Raw genomic sequence first — 15,150 nt, 5'->3', positions numbered from 1 at the left:
TACAAACTTGACCTTCAGCTGAAATCAAAATTTTGAACTACTGAGCTGCAGTTTTTTATCTACAATTTTTTATTTTCATAGTACCAATAAGACATTTTTGAGATCTCTGGGTCCAGAGATCCAGTAGTGTAGCAGCTTTAGTCCATCTCTGGCATGTATCTGTGTGTGGTGGCTCTTTATGTACTGGCTCCAGATCCAAACAAAGGCTTGTGAATTTCTTCTAAATCAGTCAATGGGCTTTGCTGACATTTAAGCCTGCTAGTTTTGCATTTTTCCCTCCACTTAATTTTGCATTAAAAAGAATGAAGCAGCTCTTTGAAGAGTTAGCTTTTTGAGAAGTTAACCTTTATGGTTCACCCTCCACAAGTAGTGCGAGTCATAAAGATGGTAATGAGCATGCAAAGTTCAAATTCAAAGAGTGACTTTAAAGGGGGATTGTTTGCCAGAGCTCAGCAATTGTCCAAATTAGAACTTTTTCAATATGGAGATCAATGTAGTTCATAAATCAGATGTTATTCAACAATTTTGGGGCATTTTCCTGCTAACAATTATGTGTCAGAGTAAACCATAACATCTTGATAAGTTGAAATATTCCATGAATCACTACGAGTACGAGACAAAAAACCCCACAAATGGTGGAATTCGAAATTAGCACTAAATCTCAGTTCATGCCACGTTTCGCTTGCTCACAGCAGAAATAACAGAAAAAGACGCAACAAACTAAAACTGGCAACACATCAGAGGATGAGAGTAAAGGATTGTGAACATGAAAAGTATTTAAAATCATTTTTCAAATGCATTTTTAACATCTGATGCTGCCTAAAGAGTGGATCCCCTCACAGAGATTTATAAACTATTTATTTCCAGTTGGATGAGAATCAATCCAACTAGTGTAAAGTAGAGCCTTGACTCTACTTTACACTAGTATTTATTAAAAACTGGAATTTTATTTTGGTAAACGGATTCAATAACAGATGTGACAGATGTATTATCTTAGATGTCATGACATATGAAGTTAAAGCAGGCAGGGCAGGCACGACTGCACATGGGGGAAGATATTTCTTGTCTCTTGACAGCCGGTTTAAAGGAAATGTAGTTTATCTTTTGTTTTCAGTTCCAGCTCAGATAACTTTAAGAAGTAGACCCAACTCATTTCCTCAAAATCACACAAGAGACGTCAACACCAGACAACACAAATTAGCGTCTTATATTCTGACGTTTTTCTATCGGCTCACAACAGTAAATGCACTGCAGGAAGTTCACACTCTGCAAGTTTGATTCCTTTTTTAGGGAAAAACCCAAAAGCAGGCAAAAGCAGAACAGTGACATGAAAACATTTAGTTAACCAGGAAGTCCCTGTACATACGTTCACTTTTTGAAAGAGATCCGTCACAAACAGCTTCACGCAACACAAAATAAATCTGCAATACTGTGCAAAACGTTTAAACCACCACTGATTTCGTTCTTCTTTGCTTCCAAGAGTAAAGTATTTATGTAATCCTTTAGAGGGGTCTGCATGACTGGTTCTGATTTTCTGAAAGTCTTCCATAATTTTCAGTAGATTTTTCCTGCTTTTTCACTCATTTTTTTCTAATGATGCATTTATATTATGCAGATCTTTTTTCTTGAAAGTACAAAAGAAGGCAAGTGAAGAACAAAAAAAAATTTGATAAATAAAAATTAATTTCTGTAAAAATAAATTTACAGAATGCAAGTAGTTTCTGAAAGCTTTATGAAGTTAAAATATAAAAATGAGGCTAAGATGTGACACAGGAAATGTGAGGGTTTGTTGGAACTTATTTACAAATAATCTCAAAATTATTTGGAAGAATTAGGCTGAAGTAATCTATTAATGTTCCCAAAATGTTTCTTCTGATTGGAAGAATATTAGAGTTTTGGAGAGAGCCATGTTCTCTGAAACCAGAACATGGATTTGGTAATGACCCAACTTAACCACCTTCCAGCTGCATGCTGAAAAACCAGTGCTAATTGTTCTAGTATTTCAGTAACAAAGTAACTAATGCTGGCAATAAGTTAAACACAGCATATAGTTTCGCATTTTATGTCTTTAAACACTTAGAATACAGTACATATGATCAATTTAGTAAGATACAAACAATCAGAGGTGCACTAAGCAGCTTGTTTCTGCACCTTAGACTAAGTTTTAATAGCATTCATAATTTAATTTTTAGGTTGGGATTGGTGAGAACTATCCAACTTTCCCACATAGAAATCAGATGATATTCATGTTTACTGGACCCTGACAATCTTGCAGAATTTTAATAGAAAGTGGAAGTTTGTTTTTTATTTGTTTATGTCAGAAACTGTTGGGAAAAGTTTATAAGTTTATAAGAAAAACTTTAAAGCAGCTTGCGATAGTCTAAGAAAGTGTATGAAAACCACTTCAAAAGATTAATAGAAAGTCTGGCTGCGTGCAAGTATAAAGATATCAAGAGTGACTGTGGACTTGTACACATAGTTTTAGTTTCCAACAATTGCGTTTCTAATATAGAGCACTAGTTTTGATAGCAAAGTGCCATAGTTGTTATGATATTACAGGCGTAGTTTAAGTTTTTTATTTGCTCTTTGCTTCCTTTTCTTTTGAACATTCAGAAATGTATGACTAAATAAAAGTACATCATAGAAACTTCACCAATTTCATAATTTCTCCACTATTCAAGTGGCATTCACAATACTAAGCTATTCTATAAAGCTAAAAACTCTAAAACCACAACATGGAATGAGAAGTAATAGAAAGCTCTAGATCTTAAGTCAAAACCACCGTCCTCTCACTGATATCTGCCTCTATCAACTGGTGATGATGTTGAACGACCAATCAGAGCTCACCCCACTGATCCATCCCACAAGTTTTTTTATTTTAGTTTGTTTTTATCAACAGTGGTTTCTTACCTTCACTGGAACTTATTTAGTCCTTCTTCCTCATTCTGAGGGCAATTTATACTTTAGAGTTCTTGGATAATTCTTCAGATTGATTCTCTGAAGGAGAGCAGACATATTCCCAGAGAGGATGGCCGACAATCAAGAAGATGCCCCCCTGTCCAGAGGAAGTGTTTCTGGCAGCCACGAAGTCCTGGTTAACAATGCAGGGCCCAGAGGGTGAGAGGAACTGAATCATGCATTCATTTTTATTTGCAACACAACATTTTTAATTTTGTTTAAATTAATTAATATTGTTGTTAAGTTGAAAGGGGTATTTGTTCATTTCTCTAAATTGGGAGGATTCATTGTATAATATAACAATGAAGACCCCAGTCTGCACATTTCCTTTTCATTTAGAGGGTTGCATACAAGAGATACAACATATTTCCCTTAATTTAACGGAGTTTATATTGTACTAAATATAAAGTGTAGGTTTCTGATTTACTTTTCAGCTTTTAAAAACAAAGAAGTCCCTATAGCTCTGTTGACATATCCTGGAAAATCTGTATGTTTTAAAAATCTTTGCAATATTTTAGATCATTTTAGCTCCAAAAATGATCTTTACTGAAAGATTTTTCTATATGCGAAACGGCCTCTCGAGATCTGAGTTCTACCAAGTAACTAGTGACGCTGTCACTCGGATTGGCAAGACTCTCTTTTTTCACTATTAATGTATTTTTATATATTAAAAGGGATTATCGAACATTTAAAATATAATCATTGTCAAGTTAAATAAATGTTATGAATATTTAATAAAAAAACAACTCCTATCCATCTGAGGTAGACCTTCGAAAATGCTTACATATACTTCCGTGTTGGACCAGAGAAGGAAATCTGCCTAGTAACTGCTGATGGTTACCTGCTATTGGCGGACCGTGAAAAAAGACGAACTGAACGGAGACCCTACGTTTTCATTTTTCTTTTGTTCATTTTTGTTTTTATTGTATATAATCCACTATATTGGTAATAGTAATGGTTTTACTGTTTATTATTTATTTATTTATTACTTAGATTGAGAAGGTGCTCTTCAATAAACAATACTTTTTTATAATAGAGTAGTAAAACTGAATAATGTATAAACAAATGTATAAATTAAACCATTAAAAATACCCATAATCTAAACAAGTAGGAGAGTAATAGAGGCAAATCACAGAACTAACTAAAAGTTTCTGTTTGGGTTATTTGTTTATTTCATTTTTAAACAGGCTTTTTAATTTTTTAGCTTTACTTAAAGTTGCTTTGCTTGTATTTTATTTATTTATTTACATTTGATATACATTTCTCTCCTAAAGTTAAAATTAACAAAGAAAAAGCTACAGTCACATAAAAAAAAAAAAAAAAGAAAAAAAGTTTGGCTGACTCATGCAATGGGTTTTTTCTATGTATTCTGGACGGTCCAAAGTTCTAATACATCCTTTGTGAAAGTGTCTTCTCATCTCCCCAGCAGTCAGAGCACTCTTTTGGAAATCCCTTTGAGTCACTTTATTATTTTTTATGTGGGCGGTTAAAATACGCTGTGTGTTTTTTCTTTATTTGTTTCCTGTTTTTAATTTTTCTGTCATGGTGTGATCCTCTTTTAATGATCAATATTTGATTTTTTTTTTGCAGTGGATCCAACAGCCGTGCCATTACGATCGCTGGCCTGACCACGCTGGCATGCCTGCTGCTGGCCAGCCAGGTCTTCACCGCATATATGGTGCTTGACCATAAGCAGCAGATCCACAGCCTGCAGAAGAACTCTGAGAGGATGAGCAAACAGATGATTCGCATACCTCAAGGTAGGAAATGACTATGTGAGATTTCTTATAATCAGACAGAGTGAGGAGTAAATAGCTGAAAAGGGAAGTGAGAACTTTATTTGGAAAAGCGGTTTTATTTATTTATTTATTTTTAATGTGGCACAAATAAAATTGGCGTGATGATTCATGAAGGGGAAAAACCAACTGCGCTGTAAGCCAAGTCATTTCATATTTGACGTTATACTAATACTTTTTTCAGCCATTCTAGGTAAAACTCATTTGTTTGTAGTTAATAGGAAGACTAATAAAAACAGGGCCAGTAACCAACAGTTTGATTCCTGGCTGCAAAGCCTTTCTCTTCATGGATAATTATCATTTTATTCATATTTATCTTCTGATTTCAATGTTAGGTCTGTAGTACTTAAGATTGTGTTGTTTTTTTTGTGACCCCCCCCCCCTGGAGTTTTTAATGCCTTCTTAAAGAAGGTTTGATAGGCTGACCACTCCTGAGACCACTGTTCTATGTTTCCCTTATTTATGACTCTCAATGTGGTTCATTGGAGTCCCAAACCCTTAAAATGTCTCTATAACTCTCCTGACAGACATACGAGAACAACCGTGTTTCTTATCTATTCTTAAATTAGATAAGAACAGATCATCACAAGTTTTTACAATTTGAGCCCTTTAGCCTACTACATGTGGTCAAACCGGTTCCATTAAACTGATTTTATTTAAGAAGTATTTATTATCTTTGCTCTAACTGGAATGGTTTTGTCTTGGCTGTTCCTCAGGTGTTGCCCCAGCCAGGATGGCCATGCCCATGAACAGCCTGCCTCTGCAGTTGGACTTCACTGAAGACGACACATCTTCCAAGACACCCTTGACTGTGAGTTCACGCTAACATTTCAGAAAAAAACCCATCTAAATGTGACAGAAAATACAGTTATTAGATACTTGAGTTTTAAACACGGACCCTTATTCCCCACAGAAGGTGGAGGACATCGCCATAGTCAGTGTGGAGAAGCAAGTCATGGATATGATGAAGGTACGTTGCACTCAGAATCTTGTGGTTCCTCTCACTGTTTTAGGTGTATTTTTAAGCGCGTGTCTGTTTTGAGCAGGACATCAGCCTGCCACAGTTCAACGAGACCTTCCTGGCCAACCTGAGGAGCCTGAAGCAGCAGTTCAATGACAGCGAGTGGAAGGTGACTCTTCCTGCTTGCCAATGGGGAAACCCTCCCAAAAATTGTGGTTATTTAAATTAAACAAACGTTTCATCATGCATTTTGGATGTGTTGTCCTCTGCAGAGCTTCGAATCCTGGATGCGTTACTGGCTGATCTTCCAGATGGCCCAGCAGGAGCCTGCAGGCCCCACCCCTCAGCCAGGTTACTGCAGCTTTTTTGCATGCAGTATCTACTCAAACATCCATTTGACGCACAGTGTTTAATCTTTTTTTTTTTCGTTGTTTCGACAGCCTCTACGATCAAGAGCAAATGCCAGATGGAGGCCACACCTGGAGTGGGAAAGATTGGCGCATACAAGCCCCAGTGTGACGAGCAGGGCCACTACAAGCCCATGCAGTGCTGGCACGCTACCGGCTTCTGCTGGTGTGTGGATCAGTCTGGCAACCCCATCCAGGGCACCACCATGCGCGGCCGCCCAGACTGTCAAAGAGGTAGCAAACTCAGATCAAAGGTCAGATTCATATGTAGTAATTTCGAAAGATGACATATTGATTACCTCTTCTTTTCATTAACTAAATGTAGGTGCCGGATTTCGTCGCATGATGGTCGCACCAAGGATGATGCAGAAGACCTTCCTTGAAGACGGTGCGGTGCTTTGATGAAGTTGTTTTATCTAGTCACCCTAACGTTTTGCAAGAATGTCTGGTTGTGATAAACTGTGTATTTTTTGTCTTTCAGAGGGAAAAGCAAATTAAGAGAATGCCGGAAGCAAAGCATTTCTTCTTGCTATTACTATCTTTGCAGACTCGTGAAACTGGTTATTTTAAATTGGACGCTATTTTCCGAATCAGAGCAGTTTAACTTCAAAACGAGCTTCATTTTCACGTAATCACTTCATGCTATACATTTTACTATCTGCTTGGAATAAAATCAGAAGAGGCCTGTTACATTAATGCTTTTAATATCTTTTTCTTGGGTGTCTTGATTTACATAGCATACAATTTGTCAAATCCTGTGAAATGTTATGTATTTGTTTGAGATGAATGGTTAAATGGTTGGTTCACCCAAATAAAATAAAAAAAGAACATATTTGATTTATAGTTCCAGTTTCACCTGCCTAACACTGAGTCAAATTATGGTTTTTCAACCGCAAAAATGTTTAGTTCTCGTAATTTTGGTGAACCTGCCCTTTAAAGAGTGGAAACATGAAGTGTTTGTTTTTTTCTTTTAAATGTATAAGAAGTGGCAATAAAGATTTTCCTCTAAAACAATCACATTATTTGTCCCAATGTCTTTAGATCAGACAGCTGTTAAAGGTATTAATGAAATAAGGCCTGAATAAACATATTAGTGATTAATTGCAATTGCATTGTTACCTCCTGGATTCTGTGTTCTGTTCAACTGACATTATGCAACAAACATCTATCCATTAAATCTGCATTTCAACCTGGAAAGACTCACACAGAGAAAGAGAGTGGTATTAGAAAGTTTAATTGACAAATGGAAGTGTTTGGCGCTCGGACTCAGGAGGAAGACATTGCGCTGGTAACCGCTGTCAGAGAGAATGAGCCGCTGTGTATGAAGATTACAGACGTCTTTCCCCAGCTTGGGCCCTTCACCATCCTCTCCAACACTGGTGGTGGAGAGGATGGTGAAGACTGGATGGATGTTGAAGAAGCCATGGGCTGAAGGCGGCGGGGGGGTGGAGGAAGGTTGAAGCTCAGCCAAAGAGCGGAAGCAGATGAACAGCTGGACCTTATCAAGGGAACGACGCTTAGTGATTGGAGGAGGAGACCATCACAGATAGGTTGGAATCGAGGCGCATGGTGAGATGTTTGGCTGAGCAGGTGAGATGAATAGAGTCTTCCAGTTTGAATTTACGCCTAGGTTTCATATCTAAATTTAGCCATAATTTAAATGAAAGCTTCACCAACCACCATTTCTATGAATGTGCAAATGAAACCGTTTCCTGTGCCGGAGCTTCCTCTGCTGTCTGCTAAAAGAAGACTGTTCAGCTACTGAATGAATGCTCACATTTCACCTCCAAACAAGTTCTTTGTCCTCAATTGTAGTGATTTTTACTGACGTCTTGAGCAGTGCTTAAAAATTCTTTTGGAGTTGAGAGACAATGTTCTCACTGCATGCTTAAGTGGCCTATTGTGTGGAGAGGAGCCCCAGAGTCAACAGACAGATGCAAGAGAAACTAAAGAGAAAATAACACAGAAAACAGCTTTGTTTCCCTAATGAGTGGACATGTTTTGCAATGACTAAAGGCTGAAGGAATTCTGATATTTTAGTCAACTTTAGTTTAAAAGCAAATAAGCTCAGTCCTTGTCTGTGTTAGAAAATATAGAAATTAAACTGCATTCGTTTTGGTCTTCTTGATACTTAATTCGCACATAAAGACCATTTTCAGGATTGTCCAAAAATAATGTAAGCGTATGAACAGGACAATTTGTGACTGTTAGCACCGACCTTTGATTTGACTTCAGGCAGGAGTTTGTGGCTCATTAAAACTCCCACTCCTTCCCAACCCTACATTTTAAAAATGAATATTGTGAGGAATTAAATTCCAGCCGCTACAAGTAATAAATTGTACACATGCATACTAGACTGTAAATGTAAAGTTCAATAATAAATACATTCTAACATCATTAATTACTTTTTGTAACAAATCCTATTTAAATATTTTAATTAGAAATCAATGTTAACAAGATTTTACTCAAATTTAAAAATAAAATGACTAGAAACTGTTAAATCAGTTTGTTTTTTTGTCAGTGTATCTAAGAACTAATTTATTGTGTGTTTTAATTCATTTTTATTTCATGTTTTTCTTCCGACACAAAAGATGAAGGTATAATATTCTCTCTGATTCAATGTTTAAGTGAAAGCAATTCTTAAAATCGAAACACCAAACTGTTCTTATCAAAAGATGTTGCATATTAAGGAAAGTATCTGCTGAAAGTCAGTCACACCTAGATACTACTGTCCAAATCCTTACAGTGTTTCACTTATTCATGATGTACCAACCCAGAAAATATTTCTCTCTCTCTTAGTGTATCTTATATATTTAACTCAAAACAAGCATTGATATTTCAAAATCTCAAAGTTTTCCACCCTGCTGCACACAGAGCATTAAAATAAAGATTAGACAAGAAGAAATTCTTGTCTAATAACAACATTTATAGGATTTAGAGATTTAAACACTACAACAGCTTGGATGCTCCCTATGCTGAAAGCTGCACTTATTAGTGAAAACCCATCAGGTTTGTGGACATAGTAAGTAAGTCTGTGGAAGGTTTGCCAAAAGACTTTGGGTTATATCATGTGGTTAAGATCAAATGTATTCAGGACTAACATATTTTATATATTTATAAAGCATTTTCCATTCATCCAAGAAGTTTAATTCTCATATGAAACAAAACATACAGGTACATGTCTCTAAAAATAATGAAATAAGGTGAAAAGAGTATCAGAACAAATTATCTGTTTTCACTAATAAAAATGGCTAAAATAATTTAGACCTTCTTAATAATCAATAGAAAAATCACTTTTAGCATTAGATCAAACATACCATTTTTAAAATAGTTAAACCAATTTTTTTTGCAGGTTTTCTCTGGTATTGTGATGATTCATCTTTGATGATGAGCTGATTTGAGGTTGGAGGGCCTCCAACTGTTTAGCAACCTTCACAATTTGGATATTAGATTCAAGTAAATATTAATATTGCTTCTAGTCAGAAGAAACCTGATCTGTAAAATTAAAAGACTACTTTCAATCTATGTCTGCCAGAGTATGGATAATTGTGTGCATAACTGTGTACTTATCGGACTTCTGCTATAAATAAATATAAATAATGAAATAATTTTTCTTTTCAAGAAATTAATTACTATATATATATATATATATATATATATATAAATAACAGATTCCTGCCCATCTCAAAATTCATAGTGCCCTTAAAAAATTTATCTTTTGAAACTGCAGTCCCATGATTTAAGCCAGTGAAAGTAGATTCTGTCTCATTAATAATTCACCCTGCTGTAATAAAATCCAGGTCAGAAAGTGGCTGTGCAAAGCCACACGTTCAGGATGGCCACAGAAGTCATAAACACACCTGTAAGTATATATTTAATACAGTACTTTAATATATTGCATACTTTTTTTAGAGGCACAGAGATATTTAAGATGAGTAAAGACTGTATGACGTATTGGCTGAATTGTTACTCATCTCCATCCACTGTTAGATGTGTGGGGGAGTAGAGACAGTGAGAGTGGGAGTTGTACTCACGACAAGCCCAGGTAAATAAACCACTTTAATATGTGCATTTATCTGATTTTGAGTGCTGAGTTGAAGAAGGTTCACGTGTTCTTGGACTCACAGAACATAAAGACGGTGCAGCTTTAGCAGTTGAGGGATGTGAAATTAGCCACAAATCTGCTACGAATGAGGTAAACCTATTCCTGCGACACAATATTTAAGATGTTCTCTAGAAGGTGCCACAAATCAGACGTGTTTTTTAGGAACCAAAGACCTTCACATTTGATCAGGTTGTAACAGCCGACTGTGTAGAGGTAAAACACTTTCTAAACTGTTTTCATACACTTTTTGTTTGCTATTAAATATTTTAAATCTTAGAAACTAACAATCTGAACCGAAACATGCAGAGTCTTCACTCTGAGCTCCTGCAGCCTCTGACCGAGTCCATATCGAATGGCTATAACGTAGCACTGCTGATGTGTGGAACTCCCATGGAGATGGTTGGAGACGTGACGGACAAAAGTATCCTCAGACAGGTGGACAATAAAATCTTTACTCTATGCATTACAGGATGTTCCGTTTTTGCTTTGACCGGATTTTGAGACTCTGACTTTGCTTTAGCTCCTGACAAGGCTGTTTAGTTGCACATCAGAGAAAAAAGCAGAGTCCTTCACCTCTGTATCATTTCTTCAGGTCTGTCCTTGTGTTGAAAGGTAGAACCCCAAAGCAGCTTAGACGTAACATGACTTGGAATATTGTTTCTCTGACAGTTTTACCCAGACGGGAGCGCAGTGGATCTCCTCAGCCTCAATAAAGAAACTTTGCAGCTCGTAATCCATCCTGTACTCGGAAGGTATATTACTATTATGTATTTACATTAATTTGGATTTTGAAAAGATAACCTAATATTTAGTTTCCCAGTGGCCAAACCTTCTTGGTATTATTTAAAGCTGCCTTGATCAACAGATCTGGCAGATCTGGAATAAAATGTTTTGTGTCCATCAGTGATTTTATCTCTTTTTCTTCTGACCTCCCATGGGGGAGTCCCGTGGGGTTTCATTTTACACCCTTTTTGTCATAGTGCATTGATTGTCATCTTTATTTCCCACTGAAGCACACTGGAGAGCGTTCTGTCCTGAAGTCCTTTTGTTGATTTTAGGAGATGGATGGCACAAAATGTCCAAAATTCTAGTGAGAATAAGAAAAAGGTTTTGCTGTGTAGACATAAAGACGCCAACAAGATCACCTTTTAACTCTCTTAACTTCCTGTTCCCACATGAGAAAATCATTTTTAGATGTGAAACTTGACTCTCATCGTAAAGATATACACCCAATTATGGTTAAGCGCAAAACATCGAACTATTCTGAACTGGAATTCTATAAGTCCTGATCTAAATCCTATTGAACATAGGATACAGTTCTTTAATAAAAAAAATATATTAAAGAACCAATTTAATAAATTCTACCCTTTTTAAGCCGTTCTCCAGACAATGTGGCGACATCCTTCCAACCTGAGACAAGTGGAGAAGTTTGTTCACAAAGAATTAGTCAAAGCACCTGTGGCAGGTGCAGCAGTCTGTTTGATAATCAAAGGAATCGCTTGATTGCAGTTCCTTACTCAAATAGTTGCATAACAAAATCTTATATCATTTTGTCCAGGTCTGTTTATATTCTGTTAACCCTCATTTCAAAATCAATGTCCGATTTTCATTGGTTAAATTGCATCACATTTTCATTAATCATTTCTTTTGTCAGTTTCAAGTTCTTTCAGTGACCATTGTGGCTTTTTTCGATAATTAACAGAAGTTTGCCAACAACCTTATTCACATGTGTAATAGTTTTGTAAGAACAAAATCAGAAAAATCCAGGTTTTTTTCCACAGTCTAAACAGATTATAGAAATCAGTACTATATTGTCAAACGGCAACCTTGAGAAGCTAACGCATGCTTTAATCACCTCTCGCAAACAAGAACACATTTTTCTAATTTTGAATTCCTTTTACAAATAGCTTTAAAAAAATTTTTAATCACTTTTACATTCTCTCAGTAGTTATGCTGCTTTTCACCTGCCTGACTTGCTGTACCTATTTGGACTGTTTGTCTCAGGTCAATGTGCCAGATGCGTTTACCTGCATCTGGTAGAGCATTTGTTGTCCCAGACTTAAAACTGTGGAAAGCTTTCTCACTGCCTCAGGCAGATTTATCTTTTTATATTAAGGGACACTTTTTGAACCCACTGCACAATGTAGTCATGGTCAGGTGACATGAAAAAGCAAAAAATAAAAAGACAGTCAGAAAGTGTGGAGAAAAATCGATCATCACCACTTTAAAAGATTGCAAGAAATTTTGGCCTGATGAAAGCAAAGCATTATCAAATTAGTGGCTGCTATAAATAGCAACCACTATTTATTTATTTTATTTTTTTTAATTACGCTATATACTGGGGTACAACCATGATTTTAAAAATCCTTTTATCTGAGGCTTTAACATATAAATGTTCTGCTCTTTAACAAATCTTAAAGTAGTTTAACATCTGACATCAGACGTACAAATGCACAAGTGAGAGATTCCTTTACCGATTATTAAACAAAATAGAGGCAAAGAAATAATAAAGTGCTCCCTAAATAATCATATCTACAAAATATATAAAGCCCAAGAATATAAAAGGATGCAAGTTTAAAAAAACAACTAATGCCTGTGTGGCTGACACATAAACCACATATCTATCTCTGTTTTGTTTCTCAGTGTTGTAGAAGGTTTATCTGAGGTGTGTGTATGTTCAGCAGAGGAAGCCTGTGATGTTTTTAAAGCCTGCAGGGAGACAATGAAAACCATCGGAGGAAGCGTTTCCAGCCGGTAGGTCATATTTCATCAATGCGCTCCAAAAGACTTAAACACAGAGGATAGAACCAAGCATCTTGCATTTACTTGATTTCCTGAATTGTCAAACAGTCTCAGTGAGCGAACTTGCTTTCTCTCCAAGACATCTGAATAAATAAACGTGCTTGTTGTCCGTGTCACATGTTTTCCTCAGATGCAGTTCCCTGTTCTCAGTGACAGCTGAGTGGAAACTCCATCCAGAGCAGGAAGAGTCGGATGTCTGCCGCAGCAAACTGCAGCTGTTCAGCCTGGCAGGAGGAGCCAGCAGGACTAACCTCAGAGGGTCGGTGACACACAATCCCAGCCTATCAGTTACATGAGTCTGAGTGGCTGATCAAATATTTACCTACCAATGCTCACCAAACTGTAACAACCTGTCCAGAATACATGTGGCACACTAATATTTGCCGCAATTGGTACTTTAATATCTCTACATTGCAATCCAATTTATGCTGCTAAACTGCATCTCTTATATAATGTATCATTTCGGTAACACTTTATTTGAAGGGTTATGAGTAAGGCTGTCATAACACCTGTCATAAACATGACATAACACCTGTCATAAACATGACATAACACATGCCATGAACATGAGTAAGTCTTTATGAATATTTATGACTGTTGTCATAAAGTGTCATTCAGTAAATCATGACACTTTTAATACAAAGTTGACATTATTTAAAATGTCTTTGTTATGACAACTTGACATTAACCAAGAAATCATGATCTGACATGAATTTGTTATAAAAGTATTACTAATTAAACTTTAGCTTTAATAACATAAAGCTATATAATTTTTAAAGTTTAATCAGTAATACTTTTATAACAAATTCATGTCAGATCATGATTTCTTGGCTAATGTCAAGTTGTCATAACAAAGACATTTTGAATAATGTCAACTTTGTATTAAAGGTGTCATGATTTACACCTTTAATACACCTTTTATTCACAACCCGTCTAATAAAGTGTTACCATAATTTCTATTGTAAATTTAATCTGAGATATATTAAACATTTAGTCTAAACTAAGAAGATAATGTACTGAAAATCATGTACATAATTTTATGCTTGAGTTCTCCCCAAAATTAATAACCCTTTTGATTGAAACTGCAGCTTTCAGTCTTACTGAATTAATTTCTCCAAGATTTCTTAGATTTATTATATATATTCAGTGGCTCATTGCCATCTGTCCAAGAGCAGAGTGTGTATTTACATAAAATGACAACGAAGTAAGTGACATAAATCAAGACAATGTGTTAACAGCATGAGCTTTCTTGTAAGAAAACCCTCCTGGCTTGTTTCTCCCATAAGGCCTGTCATGTTCCTGCAGCGACAATATGTCATCGTCTCTGACAATCACACCTCTTCTTAAACTTCATCATATGTTTATTTTCAAAATAACCAGCACAGGGATGAAAGTCTTCAGAATAAGCAGCCATCTGCCATGTTGAGGGTTTGTGGGAACAAGAGTATTTTTATGGGGAAGGTAAACAAAGAGAGGGGGAGTTAATGACAGAGTTGGTCTCTGACTAGAAGAGAAAAATTCCTGAACAAGAAAACTGTCTCTATGTAAAAGAAAAACAGACCACACAGAATTTGAGGTAGCAAAAATTCAGTCAATAGCAGCATCGAGGAATGAGACATTGCTAAGCTCAAGGGTATTTCAAAAGGAAAACAAGCTGTTTATTGGCTATAAACAGTAAATGCACAGAAACACTGGATCAGGAGCTCTTTATATAGAAATAAATACAGTATAGACAAAACGAATGGTTTCAATAGCTATATCTAGGGCTTGCTTTAGGAACAAAACACAACTGAATGCAATAAAACACTGAGCAGGAATACTTTCTCATGAATAAAGACAAAACACAATTGTAACTCCATCTACTCTGTTCTATATTTACTTGAAATACTGACACACATTTCTGTTCAAACATACAAAGAACAATAAAACTAAGATGTATTCTCTTCAGCCAAAGTTTGAATGGACAACGATTTGTCTGCGGTAGGGATTTCTGTGTGCAGTCATTAACATGGTGATGACAAATTGGCAACAAAAAATTCCAACTTGCTGCTCCTTATTTTCACATCAGATTTGCTAATATGAGCATTTTTTTTCCAGAGTCATCCCGCTGTTGAAGGTCCT

At 36.1% G+C, this 15,150-nt stretch overlaps 1 protein-coding gene across 1 annotated transcript; it reads left to right on the top strand.

The window, feature by feature from the left end:
• Positions 1 to 2,873: 2,873 nt before the first annotated feature.
• Positions 2,874 to 7,141, top strand: cd74a (CD74 molecule, major histocompatibility complex, class II invariant chain a). The gene is made up of 9 exons (XM_028009087.1): positions 2,874 to 3,117; positions 4,549 to 4,718; positions 5,471 to 5,565; positions 5,668 to 5,724; positions 5,801 to 5,884; positions 5,988 to 6,066; positions 6,156 to 6,356; positions 6,448 to 6,510; positions 6,604 to 7,141. The coding sequence occupies exons 1-9, from the start codon at positions 3,029 to 3,031 to the stop codon at positions 6,618 to 6,620; spliced, it is 855 nt and encodes a 284-aa protein (XP_027864888.1). The 5' UTR covers positions 2,874 to 3,028; the 3' UTR covers positions 6,621 to 7,141.
• Positions 7,142 to 15,150: the final 8,009 nt, after the last annotated feature.

Source organism: Xiphophorus couchianus, chromosome 23 (genome assembly GCF_001444195.1).
Source record: "Xiphophorus couchianus chromosome 23, X_couchianus-1.0, whole genome shotgun sequence".
NCBI classification, from domain to species: domain Eukaryota; kingdom Metazoa; phylum Chordata; class Actinopteri; order Cyprinodontiformes; family Poeciliidae; genus Xiphophorus; species Xiphophorus couchianus.
The sequence above is the reverse complement of the archived record's forward strand: the minus strand, read 5'-3'. Positions and strand labels throughout refer to the sequence as shown.